This window comes from Halichoerus grypus, chromosome 6 (assembly GCF_964656455.1).
Source record: "Halichoerus grypus chromosome 6, mHalGry1.hap1.1, whole genome shotgun sequence".
Lineage (NCBI taxonomy): Eukaryota > Metazoa > Chordata > Mammalia > Carnivora > Phocidae > Halichoerus > Halichoerus grypus.
This window is the reverse complement of record NC_135717.1, coordinates 175,866,697-175,880,838: the sequence shown is the minus strand read 5'-3', so window position 1 is coordinate 175,880,838 and position 14,142 is coordinate 175,866,697. Positions and strand designations below refer to the sequence as shown.

At 57.3% G+C, this 14,142-nt stretch overlaps 1 protein-coding gene across 1 annotated transcript in view; it reads left to right on the top strand.

Moving 5' to 3' along the window:
* The window catches only part of CERK (ceramide kinase), a 40,459-nt gene that overhangs the window by 22,375 nt on the left and 3,942 nt on the right, over window positions 1–14,142 (top strand). The window contains exons 4-11 of the mRNA XM_036072836.2: window positions 391–516; window positions 1,911–1,974; window positions 3,410–3,555; window positions 9,109–9,183; window positions 10,027–10,179; window positions 11,868–11,973; window positions 12,543–12,619; window positions 13,293–13,498. Coding sequence (XP_035928729.2) covers window positions 391–516; window positions 1,911–1,974; window positions 3,410–3,555; window positions 9,109–9,183; window positions 10,027–10,179; window positions 11,868–11,973; window positions 12,543–12,619; window positions 13,293–13,498 — 953 coding nt within the window. The remainder of the gene's footprint in view (window positions 1–390; window positions 517–1,910; window positions 1,975–3,409; window positions 3,556–9,108; window positions 9,184–10,026; window positions 10,180–11,867; window positions 11,974–12,542; window positions 12,620–13,292; window positions 13,499–14,142) is intronic.

The following is a 14,142-nucleotide window of genomic DNA, read 5'->3' as shown; positions in this document are numbered from 1 at the left end:
CTGTCTGTCCATCTGTCCGTCCTGTCTCCCCTAGTGGGCCCTTCTGTACACATGTTTCTTCTTCTTCTCTGCAGACTCACCTTCCTTCACTTTCCAGAAGTCACATTTTATAGGACTCTTCATCAGGAGACCGTGTCTGTCTCGGTCAGAATTCTGAATTCTTGGGGATTTGCAGATACACAAAGCTCCTGCCCATTCTGATAGGCTGTCACTTTTCTCTTTTCATAGATTAGGAAACTCTTTAGCACGGTTCTTTAACTTAAAGATACTTTGTTCAGGCAATGCTAAGCAGAGTTCTCAAACCATAGTCATTAGATTTTCTTCAGTAACACAGTCCTTCCTGTTGATATTTGTTGCATTCACTGTGATTTACACATTGTTGTTTTGTAGCATCGAGACCAAAGCATTTACTGGTGTTTATTAATCCGTTCGGAGGGAAAGGACAAGGCAAGCGGATCTACGAAAGGAAAGTGGCACCGTTGTTTACATTAGCCTCCATCACCACCGAAATAATTGGTAAGGTATAAATTCTGTTAAATATATAGGAGTAAATGTGAGAATGATACAAGTGTGGTCACTAGACAAGATTTTTATCTTACAAGTTATTTTAGACAAAGTAAAATGTGTTGTTTTATATACCAGAACGAGAACAATACAAAATAAAGAATGTATACTTTTCTAGCCAAGTCTTAGCATAAACAAAATGCACTCGAGGGGCGCCTGGGTGGCTCAGTCGTTAAGCGTCTGCCTTCGGCTCAGGTCATGATCCCGGGGTCCTGGGATCGAGCCCCCCATTGGGCTCCCTGCTCCGCGGGAAGCCTGCTTCTCCCTCTCCCACTCCCCCTGCTTGTGTTCCCTCTCTCGCTGTGTGTCTCTCTGTCAATAGATAAAATCTTTAAAAAAAAAAAAAAAGCATTCGAGAAAAACACTAAGAAGACGAAAGGGTAAAGATCAGGGACAGAAAATTCTTGCAAGAAGAGATACAAGCAATTTATAAGGCCTAGAAAGGATTTCACCAATAAGTGACACCTGAAGAAACGTAATGTGGCGCCGTGTTTGCGGCACCAGGTTTTTAGCATGAATTCTCGGAGCTGGGCGGGGCGCAGGGACGCTCTTCTCCTCCCCCGACCCTGTGCTCTGAGGTCTGCACAATTTCTGAAGGGCACCAGCAGTGTGGGCAAAGAGCCTTAAAAACGTGGGGTGTTTGCCCAGTATCCCAGTTTTCTCACGCTTTCCTAGGATGACAGTCAGGTGTACGGGGTGATGTGCACAGAGGTGCGCAGCCACATTTTATAATAGCAAACATTGAAACCACGTGAGCGGCCACTGGCAGGAAACATGGGGCTACAGTTGTGCCCTGTGATTCTGAAGGGACAGCACGTGGACCTTTAACGTGGTCTTTCCAGAGAACTTTTCATTGAAAAAAAGTGGCTATGATAAATGCTGGGAAGTCAGGGGTACGAGACTCCACGCACAGTAGCTTCTCTGTTCTTGTTTTTGTTTCTTACGTTGAATACACAGTCTGTGGACTCACGTTTTCTTTTCCTTACGTCTTGGGATATTCTAAAGTTTAATTTTTTTTAAGTTTTATTTTATTTTAATTCAATTAATTAAAATTTTCAACATAACTGGGATAATAAGGAAAAACTATAAAATAGAAGATATAATCTCTTTCCAAAAAGTTACTATGTGTTGGCAATTAGATGCCAAGTAGGTGACATCTTGCCCTGAGCGTGTCATCTTCCACTGAGGTCAGTGTCCCCTCTCCGTAAGAACGACTTCTTGCAGGAAATCCTCCTGAAGATGTTATAGACCTCATGTGAAAGGAAGTGTTTGCTTGCTTTTTATTTTAAATTGGATTCTCAGATTTGAATGTAAGCTCTACAACGTAATGTTATTCTTCCCCACAGTCACTGAACGAGCAAACCAGGCCAAGGAGAGTTTATATGAGATCAACATAGACAAATACGATGGGTGAGTACAGTTCCTTTCATCTTGACTCCTACATAGTGGACGCTAATCAGGCTTTACCCATCTTAGTGTTGTTCACTCCCTGTCCTTAGTTTTGTTCCTAATTGTCATCGGAGAAAATTAGAAACAGCAGAAAAGTTCCGTCACACCCACCCCCTTCTACGCCTTAGAGACAACCACTGGCTGTTTTCCTTTTCCGTCTTCCTACCTATGAATCTTCTCTGGATCATTTGAATCTTCTCTGGATCATTTGAAAGTCTGTTACGGACATGATTCCCTTTTGTCCCTAAATAGTTGAGTGCATATTTCCTAGAAATAAGGCTATTCTCTTACAGAACCAAATGCCGTGATAACCCGGGAAACCACACGACACCAGGCTCTTACATGTTTGCTGTCCCCGTTCGGGGCCCGCCCGTTGTCCCCTTGTTCCTTTACAGCGGGAGACCTGCCTAGCCGTCTGGCTCTCGTGAGCACTCTAGTCTCAGATCTGGAGTCGCTCCTCAGCCTTTCTTGGTGTGGCTTAGGTTTTGGGAGTACAGACCAGGTGTCCGTCGTGCCCCTCGGTTTGGGCGTGTCTGGTGTCTCCTCTTGGTCGGCCCCGGCTGTGCGTGCTTGGCTGTGGGACACGGGGGGCTGCTGCGTGCGAGGCTGCGTCTGCACTGTGTCTGTCTCTGCTGGCACGTCAGCCCCTGGAGGGCCAGCGTCCTGGGCCCTGTGCGTAGCTCTCCCCCAGCTCCGGGCACAGGCCTCGCGCGTGGCAGGTGCTCGGCGAACGAGCACTCGAGACCTGGGGAAGGGCGGCTGCCTCCTCAGTGGTGAGGACCCGGGGGGCTCACAGACCGGTGCTGAGGATCAGGTGTGTTGGAAGGACCCTTTTGAAGGCCGTGTGGCGAGTACTGATGTGGGATCAGGCCCAGGACGGCTGCGGGAGGTCAGGAGCTGTAGGCAAAGCCGCTGGACAGCGGCGGACGACACACGCAGAGGGATGGTCTCCAGGACGTCTGGGGGAGAACTGACTGGTCCCAGTGATGGAATCCTACAGGAGACTCGCAGGGACTCGTAACCCAAGTGACAGTGACGTTACCAAGCCGTGAGATAAGGAGCTGCAGTCGGGTTTGGAGACCGTGGTGCAGCCCGTGTGGGGAGCCTGAGCTGAGGGCTCGGCGGGGCGGGTCGGCCCCCGGGGTCCAGGCGGCATGAAGGTTAAGGGCGCGGGGCTGCCTGCCGGAGTCTGGCTGGTGGAGGGCCGTGGAGGGAGAGGTCTGTTCTGCTTTTGTCGGCTTATTTCTTAGCAGCGTGGCCTGAAGGGAAGCATGCGGCTTGTGGGCCGAGGAGGAGGGCATTCTCCGCGAGGAGCGGGCTCCCAGGGGAGAGTGCGGCATTGTGGGGGGATTGTGGGGACAGCAGAGGGACCCTAACAGCCCGTGTTCCCCTGCAGAATCGTCTGCGTCGGTGGAGACGGCATGTTCAGCGAGGTCTTGCACGGCCTGGTCGGCAGGACGCAGCGGAACGCCGGCGTGGACCAGAACCAGCCCAGGGCAGCGCTGGTGCCCAGCCCGCTCAGGATTGGCATCATCCCTGCAGGTAGGGGCGCCGCCTCCCCCCCTTCCCTGGGGGCATCAAGCTTGGTTTTCCTTCAGGTTCATTTTGTTGCTGAGACGGTGATTTTATCACCACACGGGTGCAGACTTGGTTGAGACAGTTTATGAGCAAGTAAGGATCCCTGATGTGTGTTTGAGGGAGTCCTGTCCTGCTTCCCACGGGTGCTGAGAAGCCGGCGGCTGGGGGACAGTCTGCTCTCAAAGGACTGACCAGCTGGCAGGGGTGGGGGGATTGGGCTGGTGGGGGGGCTCACGCACTGGGGTGGGGCGCCTTCCTATATAAGAAGGGGAGGGATGGGGACCAGGGGCCGTTCACCCCGTGGGCTCCTGGGCTGTGTCCCAAAGAGGTCTGGCTCAGTGTGTTGTTTTGTTTTGTTTTTTCAGATTTATTTATTTATTTATTTGAGGGGTGGGGGGAGGAGGGGCAGAGGGAGAGAGAGAATCTCCGGCTGACTCCTCACCAAGATTGGAGCCCAATGCGGGGCTCGATCCCACGACCCTGAGATCACAACCTGAGCCGAAACCGAGAGTCGGACGCCCAACGGACTGAGCCCCCAGGCGCCCCTGGCTCATTGTGTCTGTAGGAAGTGCCTAGTTCTTTGAAAAACCACCGTGTTGAGCTAAGTAAAGCCTGTGCATTGTTGCTTCGAGGCTTTGCAAACAAGGCCACAGGGAGGAGGCGCCCCTGCCCAGCACCCCGGGTCTGCCCCTGGGTGACAGTGATACAGGCTGGGCAAAAATCCCACCTGGAGCATCATGTCGCGTCGTTTACAACCACTGTGAAGGCCTTGCCGTCGTGGTGCCGCTTTACGGGCCAGGATGAGCAGTCACGGCCCCCCCGCTTGACGGGCCAGGATGAGCAGTCACAGGGCCCCCGAGGGACCGCTCTGCCCCACCCCACAGTCAGGAGAAGGCTCTTTTTCTGACGGAATAATGTTGTTTATATAGTAGACGTGTTTATTCTTGGTTGGTTACAGCTCACAACTTTTTTCCCAAGTCAGGCTCTTGTCTTTTGAGTTTGCACGTGTTCTGTTCTGGACGACACGAATTGTATTTTTCTATCTGCGGAACTGCTATTCCGTGACGTCTTCTATGGCCGCTGGCCCACAGGAGCGTTGACGCTTCCAGCCCTGAGCTGTTCATGTTCAGAAGCGCAGCGTAGGAGGCCCTGCGGCTCCCACACGCGGCAGGGTCGTGGGGACGGGCGGGGTGCGCGCTGTGGGCCTTCCGGGCCCTGGGCTCCGGCAGAGGACGACATGGGCGTGGCCTCTGCCCCCACGGGAGGCCCCCACCGCACAGGAGACGTGGGCGCAGAAGGGTTTTCCATGGCGGCATGCTTGGAGAGAATGGGTTCAGGGACAGTGGCCAGGAGGGGCTTCTCTCGGTGGGAGCCCAGGGCCCTTCCTGAGAGGCGACCGGTGAGCGGCCGGCCGGCACGGACGTGGGTGTGCCGAGGGTCAGCTGGGGCAGGGCTGTGTGCCCGGGAAAGGGGCCCGGCTGGCAGGGCCGTGCCAGGAGTGGAGTCACCGGGGGGCCCGCACAAGGACCCAGCTCGAGAGCGAGGATGTCGTCGAGGCCGGTGGGCAGCGTTACCTGAACGGGCCGGAAGAGCACCCTGCGCTCCGTCCTGGCAGCGCTGCCCGCGCCCCGGGGAGATGCCGCTGCTGGGCCGTGGCCGAGCGGTGGGTGCGCCTCGGGCGTAGCCTGGCAGCAGAGCCACAGGCCTCGGGTGGAGCCGGAAGGAGGAAGGAGGCAGCAGGGCGACCCCGTGATGTTGGCCTTGGTAACCTGGGGGCACGAAGACGAGGCATCGGGGTGGGGGCAAGAGTTCTGATGGAGACTGGAGACGGGGCTCCTTGGGGGCCCTGGGGCCAGTGCTCGGAAGTAGATGGCCAGCGCTGCGGGGGTCTAGCCGGTGTGTGGCAGCCTCGGGGTGGCTGGGGTGGTCCGAGACAGCGTGTCGAGACCAAATCCCTGCTCCGGTGCCGATGCTTTATAAATTCTAGTCTCTTTCCACTTGAGGATTTATTTATTTATTTATTTATTATTATTATTATTTTTTAAGATTTTATTTATTTATTTGACAGAGAGAGACACAGCGAGAGAGGGAACACAGGCAGGGGGAGTGGGAGAGGGAGAAGCAGGCTTCTGCGGAGCAGGGAGCCCAATGCGGGGCTCGATCCCAGGACCCTGGGACTATGACCTGAGCCGAAGGCAGACGCCCAACGACTGAGCCACCCAGCTGCCCCATTCACTTGAGGATTTAGAGGAAGGAGCCAGTCCACAGAAGGAGGGGGGCCTCTGTCCTTGTTTCCGTGGGCACACCAGAGCCCCCGCGCCTCTGCGGACTTGGTCACAGAACCCCGTCCTGTCGCCTGGTCTGAGCCAGACTTCGCGTTTCCAGCTGGGGCTTCCTCTTGGTCAAAGCCTTGGCCACACAGATGTCTGAGGAAATGCCCGGGGAGTTAGGTCACATCCAAGGGATGAGCTGTTGAAAGCACACTCAAAGTTAAAAGGATGGAACGGTGTTTGGGGGACTTGTCTGCCGGTACCCGGGCTGCGCCAAGCTGGCCCCTTCAAAACGGAAGGTGCCACGAGCTGAAGGCTCCCTGGAGCTCGGGCAGGTCACTCGTTCAGTTGGTGATCACGCACGCTCACAACACAGGCTTCCCAGCCCCGCTGTGGGCCCCAGGGTGAGCGAGGCGGGGCCCCCAGGGTGCAGGGAGGCCGACTGTGGGTACAGAACGCAGAGAGCCGAGTGGTGGGGGGCACACGGTGCTCTGGGAGGCCTCTCGGGGTGACGCTGGTCCAGGACCCGGAGTGCGGTGAAGACAGCCCTGCCTTTGGGCAGCAGTGGCCCCTACAGGGGCCCCAGGGCAGGACGAGCCTGGCTCTGGCCAGGAGGTGTGAGCGGGGAGCAAGAGGTGGGGTGCAGGGGGAGCTGCGGGCAGAGGGCGGCGGCCCCAGGGAGGCTCCTGAGGAGGGAGTAAGCTGAGTGATGACCTCCTTTAAGAAATCTGACTTTTTAGCAAAACCATCCCCGAAACCTGTCAGAAGCTCAGGTCGCCTGCCGGTCCAGGGGCAGGACCCTGGGAAATCCTGAACGCTAGTACACGGGGGCCACACCCCAGCCCAGCCAGGGCCTGGACGCCTGACCAGGAAGGCCGGGCGCCTCGCCCTGTCCCGTCCACACCTCCGTGGATGAGACGCCTCCAGCAGCTTGGGAACAGTGCGGCGCCATCCCGGAGATGGGTCATCACCACGGCCTGCTTTGCTGTGGTTCTGCCGGGTGCCCCACACGTGCACACTGAGCCCTGGGGAGTCCCATCCGGAGACTCCGCTTCCCTCGTGGTGGTGTCCGGCCTGGCGAGGCCTCGGGCGTCTAGGCCGCGGGGCAGGATAGGAACCAGACGCTCGCTGCTTCGTGCTTATTGGGCATCCTTGGCGGAGTTCCTGCTGGGGGTGCGGTCCCATCTCTGTGAATGCAGGCGAGTCTGGAGTCCGGGTCGGCGTGCCGGGGAAGTAAACAAGGCCCGGGGCACGCAAGGGGAGCAAGTGGGCTCCACGGACGTTCTGGAAAGTTCTGAGGATGGGAAGAACTACCTGAGGGCATAGTTCAGAGTTACTAAACAGCTCTTTCAGAGTTTGTTCTCTTAGAAATGTTCATGCCGGTTGTCCAGGTACCCTTCGTTACAAAGATGAGGGTGTGGGAGACTCTGAAACCACACGGGTTCTTAGATGCTGTTGCTGTGAATTTTTAATATTTTAAGACGTACTCCTATGGTCTTAGATGTTTATTTAAAAATTTTTATTTTTTGGGCGCCTGGGTGGCTCAGTTGGTTAAGTGACTGCCTTTGGCTCAGGTCATGATCCTGGAGTCCTGGGATCGAGTCCCACATCGGGCTCCCTGCTCAGCGGGGAGTCTGCTTCTCCGTCTGACCCTCTTCTCTCTCGTGCTATCTCTCATTCTCTCTCACTCAAATAAATAAATGAAATCTTTAAAAAAAAAATCAGTTTAAAAATTTTTACTTCTTGGCTCATTTTTGGAATGAGATACTACTGAAGTCTTCAGGTTAAGATTAACAAAAAAAGGGGCGCCTGGGTGGCTCAGTCGTTAAGCGTCTGCCTTTGGCTCAGGTCATGATCCCAGGGTCCTGGGATCGAGCCCCGCATCGGGCTTCCTGCTCGGCAGGAAGCCTGCTTCTTCCTCTCCCACTCCCCCTGCTTGTGTTCCCTCTCTCACTCGTGCTCTCTCTCTGTCAAATAAATAAAATCTTTTAAAAAAAAAAAAAGATTAACAAAAAAAGAAAAATACTCATATTAAAAACATATGTGTGTGTTCATATAATTTACCAGCAATCAGAAGCCTTATGGGCACTCAGAGGAAATAATTAAGAGCCTCCACTCTGATGACAAACTGGACCGGGTTCTGTTACTCTGAGACATAACACAGGGTGCTTGCAATCCAGCACGTCTGTGGGGAACCACGAGCTTTCCGGCTTCAGGGGACGTCACTCATGATGGGAGACTCGTTGATTGTTCAGGGTCCTGAGGGTGGGGCATCTGGACCCTGCGGACGGGCAGGCTTCTGTGCCCGTTAACTCCGGTTATTCCCTGATGGGTGTGGGTCTGTGGCAATATGGTGCAATTCTAGATCCTGTCACACACTTTACTCTTGGGAAATCCACACTAGGCTTTTTCAACTAGTTAGCAGACGTGTTAAAATTCAGATTGCTCAGCCCCATCCCAGACCTGTTGAATCAGAATCTCGTGGGAGTGGGGTTCAGGAACCTGTGATAAATAAGAGCCCAGGAGATTCTCTGCCCACTCAGGCTGAGAACAGTCACCTGGATTATGCCCCAGTTAGAAGCAGGACAGACGTAGGGATGGTCCGTAGCATCATCACCACGCCCCAGGGATCCTGGTACCAGTTGGGTGCCCTGAGGTCACCCCCAGTCTACGGACGAGCATGTCAGTGGGAAATGTGTGCTCGCTGAGCTCCGTGGGGTCCCCTCCAGGCTGTTAGGTGGCAGCTGCCGTGCGTCTTTGAGCAGCAATGGGCCCCAGAGCATTCTGTGAATCAGGCCGCCGGTGTCCGGGCACGGGCTTCCACGGGGCTTTTTCTGGGACGTCCACGGGTTCTTGTTCTGCACCCACATTCCCGCTGGTGATGACTCTGCATATGCCCATGGGTCCTGTGGCCGCCGGTGTGTGAAGGGGGGACATAGATGCTGTGCAGAGTGCGGAGCGATGCCCCGGCCGCCACCACCGGCCACGTGTCTCGGGCTCCGCTCCCCAAGCCGGGGCAGCAGTGTCTGAAAGCTCAGTGAGGAACTAGTGGGATTACTGCAGGCAGTCTCCGCATTTCTGATGAATTAATCTCCATCTGTCCAGTATTCACTTTATATAGCTCGTGTTGAGTCCTTGTGTCCTTACTCCAGGGCCAAAAGGAAGAGCGGATCACTCCGTTGGAAACCTGCTGCTATTTTAAATTACTATAATGATATCCAAGACCTTCCTTTTTTTCCTTCTTTAGGGTCAACAGACTGTGTGTGTTTTTCGACGGTGGGCACGAACGATGCGGAGACGTCTGCTCTGCACATCATCGTGGGTAGGTCCCTGTCCGTGGCACTGGCCATGTGAGCCGTGCGGACCTCCCTGGGCCTCCCACCAGCAGGGCTCCCTGGGCCCTGGTTCCTTGCCACCTCCCATCTCGTCCTGTCTTCCCGTGGCCATCGGGGGGGATGCTTCATTAGCACAGACCTTGCTCAGAGCCGTCTGGGGCCCCCGCTCCGCAGCCACACCCTGAGACCTGACCAGCTGCCTCAGTGTCCCCATGTGCGGGCCAGGCCGACCCTCTGGCCCCGACATGCCCCACGCTCGCCCGGTGCTCTGCTCTCTGGTGCTGCATCCGGGACGCGGCCCCCGTCCCCATCAGGACAGGCTTGCCCAGGCCCGAATCCATGCCACCTGCGACGCCCCTTCCATGGGGCGTTAACCGGGCACCTGCGCGCTCAGCCCCGAGGGCGGGAGGCCACCCGTGTTGCTAGTCGCCGGCTCAGAAAGCCAGGAATGGCCACGGCCCCTGCTCCGCAAGCACGTGGCCCCCTCCTCGTCGCCAACGACAGTGCTTCGTCCTTGTGACCGGAGCCACTCAGGTGCTGCTGATGAGTTGTGCAGTGACGACTGCCAGTTTTAGAACGTGGGTGCCTTTCCCTCCGTTCACAGCACGCGCGCGCTCCGTGGGGCTGTGGGTGTTCCGTCCCGACAGGACAGCTTTCCAAACCTGTTTTGGAAACGTTCGTGAAATTCTGTCATTTGAGTGAAGCGCAGGCGCCCAGCCCCCCGCCTCCCTCCTGTGTTAATCATCTGCGTCGGCGCGTGCCCGCCAGGCCCCGTCGGGGCGGGAGGAGGTGCGGCGTGGGAGTGGACAGGGGACCGCTTCTCTCCGCAGGGGACTCGCTGCCCATGGACGTGTCCTCCGTGCATCACAACAGCACGCTGCTGCGGTACTCCGTGTCCCTGCTGGGGTACGGCTTCTACGGGGACATCATCAAGGACAGTGAGAAGAAGCGGTGGATGGGTCTCATCAGATACGACTTCTCAGGTAACGCACAGTAACGCCCGCCGTCTGACCTCCCCTGCACCGCGCCCGTCTCCACCGACAGAAGCCGCGGGTGCTCGTCTGCCGGGTTCGGGGCGCCCGCGGGGCAGGGCCAGCACCCCGAGAACCCGAGAACCCCCACCCCTGGCCACAGACCCGTTCCCCTTACTGGCCGCAGAGCTGGAACTGGTGGGAACTGGTGGGAACTGGTGGGAACTGGAAGTCCATTGCAGACCACGCAGAACAGGGACAGTCTGCTCATGTCGAGCGGTGTCGCCTTCGGAAAGGGGTCTGACGCTGCAGAGGCTGGTGGGCACGCCTGCCGCCCACAAGTGCTCCTTGGCTGAGTTTGATCAATGTCATTTGGTCACTGCCCTTTCCAGTTTGCTTTTGGGCGAATCTGTATTGAGCTCAATCGGAGAATCCCAGGTATTAAAATCTGAACCCTCTTCTTGGGAGAAAAGGGGACAGTAATCTGCTGAGCTTGAGGCACCGCAAAGACCTGCCTAAGTACAGTGTGGCTTGAAAGTTAAAATGTAAGGAACTCTGAAATAAGAATAAGAAATACATGTAATAAACCATAGTTAGGAAAAGGAACGACGAAGAGGGAATTAGGAAAGACTGGCGCCGTCTTCCTGACTACCGGCTGCTGCGCTGGCCGCGCGCTCCCTGAGCCCGTGGGGCCTCGTCCCGGCCTGCGGTCACCCCTCCACTGGGACACGGGCACGTCCTGCCCACATCTCCACCCCCACCTGGAACCCAACACGCCGCGATGCTCGGAGGTTGTTCTGGAGGCAAGAGGAGGCTGACGTTTTAGGGCCCGCGGGACATGCACCCGGTCCGTCCAAGGACAGGCAGAGATGGGTCACTGCTGTCCGGGAGAGAGGCTGCCCTGCAGGGGCCCGGCAGGGGTGTCCTGGGGGGAGAGGGGGGGACGAGCAGCGGGAGGATGGTGGACGCCAGGGGCCACGGGGAAGTGGTTTCTCCACAGGACAGGTGGTTCCTGAGCATCTCGCAGGTGCCCAGCCACGTGCTAGGTGTTGGCAGGGCAGGCCGGAGGCGGGGGCGGGGGGTTCAGTGCCGTCCCTGTCACACCAGGTGTGACCGTGGCCAGTGCCGGCCCTGCATCCGACTTGGGGACGTGGTGTCACTGTTCTTGCAGGACACAGCCCGGCCCCACTGTGGCCCCATTCACATGTCCTGCTGGGCTTCCTCCACTCAGCGGGTTGGGTTCATGCCACGCACTTTGGGGTCAGTTCGAGGCAGGCCAGGAGAGCGGACAGCTCACCGCAGTCTGCCATGGGGGCTGGCCACAGTCCTCTGGTGGCAGTGCTGCCGTGGACTTCGTCAGAGTTCTTCCCAGACGCGGAGTGGTCCTGGGTGACCTTGGGCGGCCGAGCCTGGGGGACGCTGGGGCGTCGGCCAACAGTCTGGAAGGAGCAGAGGGGGGCTCTGGGGGCTTTGCCCTTTGAAGCATCTCCTTCAAGTTGTACAGACATCAGCAGACGCCAGCGACCTGCGGGCAGGCCAGGAGGGGTCCCTGGTGGGGGCAGCCCTGGTGACCAGGCGCCCAGCGTGGCCCGGTCCCTCATGCTCCCGTCACCCGGGTCTCGGAACGCGCTGGTGGCGTGTCCTGGGGTCCCGTGGCTGGGAGGTGCCGCTGGGCTGATGGCTTTCCGCTCTGCTCTCAGGTTTGAAGACCTTTCTCTCCCATCACTGCTACGAAGGGACGGTGTCTTTCCTGCCAGCACGGCACACGGTGGGGTCTCCGAGGGACCGGAAGCCCTGCCGGGCAGGGTAAGCGCGTTCTCCCGCGTGTCTGCTGCACGTGGCACGAACTAAAGCCGGGCTATTCGGGGCTGTGCTCCTACCGTGGACGCGGGGCGTCTTCGGTGTGGATGGGAGAACGTGGTTCTCGCGTGCCCAGCGATGGCCTAACTTGGTGCAGGGCCTCCGGGGTCACGTGCACCCGCGTGCGTCCCTTCTGGAAGTGAAGGATTTGAGGCCATAAATCAGAACAGTTAGAGGCAGGAGCTGTTTTACCGACGTGTCGCTAAGCTGAGCTGCTGAGCTAATCTCTTTAACTGGGGGCCGAGCAGACCTGGCTTCACGGCCTCGTTAGGGCTCTCTCTGTTCTTGTGATGCTTACACGTGTTAGAGCAGGACTCGCGGACGTGTGTAGTTGTTACAACATCTAATTTGGAGGACTCAAATTGGTGTGCAAAGGAAATACTGTTAGCTAAGCCTCTGAAACCGAGCTTGCTGTCACATGGGAATTAGCGCAGCCCTGTGTCCGTGCCGAGCGTCCGCGGCCCGCGGTCCCGTCTGCGCACCGCAGGGAGGGTCGTGCTGTCCTTGTCTTTCAGATGCTTTGTGTGCAGGCAAAGCAAACAGCAGCTGGAAGAGGAGCAGAAGAAGTCGTTGTACGGTTTGGAGAACACGGGTAACGTCTCAGAAGCACGGTCACGACCGTGTGCGGAATTGCGCGTTTTTGAATCTTGGAGGACATCGCGTCTTCCCGCGGCCGGTCTCTCCCTCCGCCGGTGTCGCTCGGCGCATCCCTTTCTCCTGAGCTCCCGGTGGCAGCAGATGGTGGCCGTTTGCCAGCTTTGGGGAGGCGCAGATGGCAGGGGACCCGCTGTTGGGGCGCCAGCCAGGCCCCCGTCCCCCACGATGCTCTGCCCGGGGCCCAGCGAGCGCCCCTGCCACCCGCTCACACGCGAGCCTTCGGGCTTGGCCCGGCACTCATGAGGGAAGGGGCGCCCCAAACCGTTCCTGATGGGCACCGAGAGCCTCAGAGCATGTTCACGTCACAACATATCATTCGTCTTTATTTCCAACCGTTTAAAAATGTGAAAATTACTCTTAGCTCACAGGCCACACAAAATCAGGGGCAGGCCAGACTGGGCGACCCCTGTTCTAAATTTTCCAAAAGTCCCCACGGGGACCAGCGAAACAGCTCTGCCCTTGGGAGGCGGCTCTCTGGGCCCGGCGGTCGGCACAGGATTCTTTGCGCTGCTGCTGGGGGCGGTCAGTTGCGTGGGGAATTTGTGGGGATGGTCTCGGGACGCCCGGCGCATCTAACTTCCCGTCCGCAACGCCCCTTTTTGCTTTAGAGGAGGTGGAAGAGTGGAAGGTGGTCTGCGGGAAGTTCCTGGCCATCAACGCCACCAACATGTCCTGCGCTTGTCCCCGGAGCCCCCAGGGCCTCTCCCCGGCCGCCCACTTGGGGGACGGGTCTTCCGACCTCATCCTTATCCGGAAATGCTCCCGCTTCAACTTTCTGAGGTTTCTCGTGAGGCACACCAACCAGGGTGACCAGGTGAGTGGCGGGCTCGTGCCGCGCCCCACGGTGGCCAGTGGGCTCCGTGGCCCCGTCCCTGCTCGCGGTGCGCTGGGAGCCGGCTGGTGCCTCCACGCGAGCGGGGGCGGTTTTCCGGGCCGGGCCTCACCCGCTGGAAGCGCCTAGTCTCAGGGGCTCCTGGTGAAGGCTCGCTAGAAGCACAGAGTCTCCTCCAGCAAACCTTCCATAGTCGCGGGCATCCCTGTCCACACAGCGGAGACCCCACGTCGCACGGCATCGAGAGGCCCGGAGCTGTGGGTCCGTCTCTGATTTTACCAAGATTTGTGGGTGGTTTTTTATTGTTTTTTTTTTACTTAAATTGTATTTAAGGTCTAGTCTAATGGCGTTTTTATGTGGCTTTTAAAATAGTGCTTGTGAAAAAGGTAAAGAATTCTACAAGTTACTGCTAGGGAACCACCAGAATTCTTTTTTTTTTAAAAAATTTATCTTTTAGAGAGAGTGGGGGGAGGGGCAGAGCTCAACATGGGGCTCGATCCCACGACCCTGAGATCACGACCTGAGACAAAGCCAAGACTCGGACGCTCAACCGACTGCGCCGCCCAGGCGCCCTGCCAGAATTCTTTAGAAAGTGCTCGTGGCTGTGGCCGCAGCCGTGGCCGCTG